A 3,691-nucleotide genomic window follows, 5' to 3' on the forward strand; every position below is an offset into this window, starting at 1 on the left:
GCAGGTCGTCCGTAAGTCTCACAGAGAGGATCTTGTCGAAATTTTTTACTTCCCCGTGCACTAGACTAATCGGTCGATAATCCTTGACCTCTTCCGCACCATCCTTCTTAGGGATTAGAGTGACATAAGCCTTGTTGATGGTAGCAAGCCCTCTCATATCACCTCTGTAAAAGCTGTCCAGAGCTCTCATGAAGTCTTCCTTAATGATATCCCAGCAGCAAGTATATAATCTTCACGTAAAACCATCCAGCCCTAGTGCTTTATCTTTGGGCATAGATTTCAGGATATTTGCCACCTCGTCCTCCGAGAACGGCAACTCCAGGTTCGTGAGGTCCAGTCGTGGGAGGCCGAGTATATCCAAGTTGATGCTTCCTGTGCGCTGTGGCGCCGATCCGAGAATTCCTTGGAAGTAGCCGTCCACCGCCTCTGCGATTTCATCTTGGCCCGTGAGGTACTGGTCGTTGCATTGCAGGCCCATGATGGTGTTCCAACGCCTCCTGTGGCTGGCGTGCTGCTTGAAGAACTGGGAACCGGCGTCTCCATCTCGAAGCCATGTCATCCGAGACCGGTGGTGCGCAATGGATCTCTTGAGTGAGCATAAACCCAGCAGCTTCCGTTTAAGGATCTTCCTCAGTCCAAACTCCTGCGCAGAGAGTTGCCTTGTTTCCATCGCCACATCTAGACGAAGAATCAGTTCCAGGGCCAGAGCAATTTGCATCTTGACATGTCCTATCCACTTGTCACTCCACCTTTGCAGCGACTTCGCTGTTGCTTTCAACTTGTTATCAAGGACCATGAAGGGGTTTCCCACAGAAGGCACCGAGGCCCAAGCAGCCTCCACAACGGTGCGGAATCCATCCGCCTTCGGCCAAAATGCCTCAAAACGGAACCTCTTGCCCATCCTGAAATCAGCGTGCAGGTCCAACATAATATAAGGGGGCAATGGTCCGAAACAGCGGGGCCCAAAGCTGTGAGGAAACATGATGGGTGAAGTTCCTCCCAATCCACCGTGGTGAAAACATGGTCGATCTTTTCAAGAGTAGCCTGTCCGCGCTCATTCGACCATGTGTACCGCCGGCCGTTGAGATACACCTCCTTTAGCTCGAGAACATTTAGCTTAGCGCGGAATCGCGCCATCATGCGTCTATTGATACGGGCATTGCTTTTGCCCTCGGGATTTACCAGGAGATTGAAATCCCCTACGACCGCCCAAGGCCCAGCAATGAGCTCACGAATGTCTACAAGCTCCTGCATGAACTCGACCTTTTGGGTGTCCGAGTTGGGTCCATAGACCCTGTAATCCACCAGTGGGATGTCGTGCTGACGGGCGTGACAAGCGCGGTAACCGTGTTGTCAGAGTAATGCGGAAATATGTTTTAGGGGCCGGACGATTATACCAGACTTGTTCGGACCGGAAAAAGAAAGAAACTTGTAAAACAGCCTGAATTATAATGGCGGGAGAGGATTTAGGGGATATGCTAGAGTTGCTCTCATGTGCAAGGAATTAATGTAGGCATGCACCGTGACAATAGATTATCGGTGCTGCTAAATCTCAGTCGACTGAGACTTGAAGTCTCAGTCGATGTTATATTCCTTTGATCTTGGATGAAGATTCGTGTAAAGTTTTTTTCGTTTTTTATACAGTATGTGTCACTTGACTGAGACTTCGTGAAGTCTTAGTCGACTAACACCTAGCCACACCCATAGATTACTATCCCACGCCTAGCTCAGAGTAGAGTGCTATGCACTAGTGCGGCACGATGGATGGATCATTGAGTGATGGCACGAGACATGTCAACCCGTGGCCGTACGTACTACACCTCAATCAAGTTCGAAATACTGTAGCCTACGTGCGCGCACATAAGATATTCCATCCCCGTAGTACGTGCATGTGCCATGAACCCTGATCAATGTCATTGATCTTTCCTCTTTCTTTTTGCGGGGAAATGTCATTGATCTGGTAGAGTGCACACATAGTTGACGCGTACGGTCAGTGCACATACACGTGCCATGAACCAATCCTCCGTTCTTGCTGTTTGTATACGAACCTAGCTACCGACTGGTTTATCTAAAGAAAAAACCTACGTACTAGCTACCAACTGCTGCAATCTTGCATCTGTACGAGTGATTAGTGAGGGAGGTCCTTAACAATAACGTCGCCCGGAGTGCAGTACGCAGCTCGCAATGGTTGCATGCATGATAGTAGTATTTTGCTAAGCGTGGAGCAAGCGGCCAACGGCAGCAAGTTGAGGAAGGCGACGACGCAGGGCATGCCGCTAGTACAGCAGCGACTGCATGGATGGATCCGGGTGGAGGGATTGGACGTAGCGAACATGGCGCGGTCCCGCCCCGCCGCGCGCCTGTCCCGTATTCTGTAGTCTCGTTGTATTCTCAATTCTGTTACACTACTAGGGCCCGTCGGCACGCTCGGATTTCCCCAAAAATTTGACTGTTATCTCCGTGGGGTTCGTTCATTCGTTCCCATGATGAGCCGCACCGGCGGGACGAAATGGGGTGTCATACTGATCTGATGCACGGGCGCTGCTTTTTTTTCAACAAATGATGGATTTTATTGACTCAAAATGAAGCATCAAGTGGATACAAACAGAATGAGTATACACCCGGCCTCTGCATATCTAGGATGCACATAGTCAATACCAACACACACACAAAAAACGCCGGCAAATAGCAAAGTCATATAAGACCAAAGCTATGCCTAGTCGAGGAAAAAGGAAAACCCCGAAACTATCAATCCATGATCGACAAACTACAACAATGACCGTATCCGCACCAAACATCTCATGACACCACAAGGATAAAGAGGTTCTTCAACAACAACGCCTTCAGGAACGGAGTGACACTCAAGCGCCACCTTCACCGGATCCAGTCACCAAAGGCCGGAATCTAGGTTTTCACCCTGAAAAACTAGTCCGAGCAAATCCGAGCAATGCCTTCACCAAGGTAACGACGCAAAAACATCGCCATTGCCATGTATGACCAACTCGGGTTAGACCAAGGTTTTCACAGCGGAGCTCGAGACTGGGTACTCAAGAAAGCACCATCATCGAAGTCAATCATGTGTTGTCGCCACCACTTTTCCGACATCCAAGCAGCTACATGCGCTGGGTCGTCGCTGATGCACAACCATATCCTCTGCGTCAAGCCGCCCTTCATAGGTTGCATCTCACCACCAAGACATCCACCGGATCTGGAGAGAGAAACCCTCGCGAAGACCTTTCGGTGGCACCACAATCCGCATCAGGGCCGCCGCTGAAGACCAGAGAGTGGTCACCACCCAGCCCGCTTGCCTGCATCACCCACGTCATATCCTTTTGGGGGCGGCCGGGAGGCCGGGATCTGGCAGGGAAGCTGAGGCGATCCAAACATGCCATGCAGCAGACGCATGCATCCCCGGATGGATGCAGATAGTGGCCAAGTCGTTGGCAGATCAATGGATCGAGGACTCGAAGGCCACCGGCCATGGCGCCTCTAGAACCTCTGATCTGATGCGGGGGTTGGACGCACGAAGGAGAATAGGTGAATGTCCTCGCGGCTGCCGTCCGCCGCGGGTCTTAGCCCGACAGCCCCCTCCAGCGATGGGGAGGGAGAGTAGCAGTGGTGGAGGCATCTAGAAGTGCGGCGGCGGCGGCCTCCGGAGTCACTCGCTAGCGACCCGGCGGCGGCGGCGGCC

At 51.7% G+C, this 3,691-nt stretch overlaps 1 protein-coding gene across 1 annotated transcript; it reads right to left on the reverse strand.

Moving 5' to 3' along the window:
* Positions 1-232: 232 nt before the first annotated feature.
* Positions 233-901, reverse strand: LOC141020658 (uncharacterized). The gene has a single exon (XM_073495581.1). It carries the CDS (start codon positions 899-901, stop codon positions 233-235), a length of 669 nt encoding a protein of 222 aa, XP_073351682.1.
* Between the last annotated feature and the right edge of the window lie 2,790 nt (positions 902-3,691).

This window comes from Aegilops tauschii, chromosome 3 (genome assembly GCF_002575655.3).
Source record: "Aegilops tauschii subsp. strangulata cultivar AL8/78 chromosome 3, Aet v6.0, whole genome shotgun sequence".
Taxonomy (NCBI): Eukaryota; Viridiplantae; Streptophyta; class Magnoliopsida; order Poales; family Poaceae; genus Aegilops; species Aegilops tauschii.

Coding starts and splice junctions, on each gene's coding strand:
- LOC141020658 (XM_073495581.1), bottom strand. CDS start 901: ATGGGCAAGAGGTTCCGTTTTGAGGCATTTTGGCCGAAGGCGGATGGA.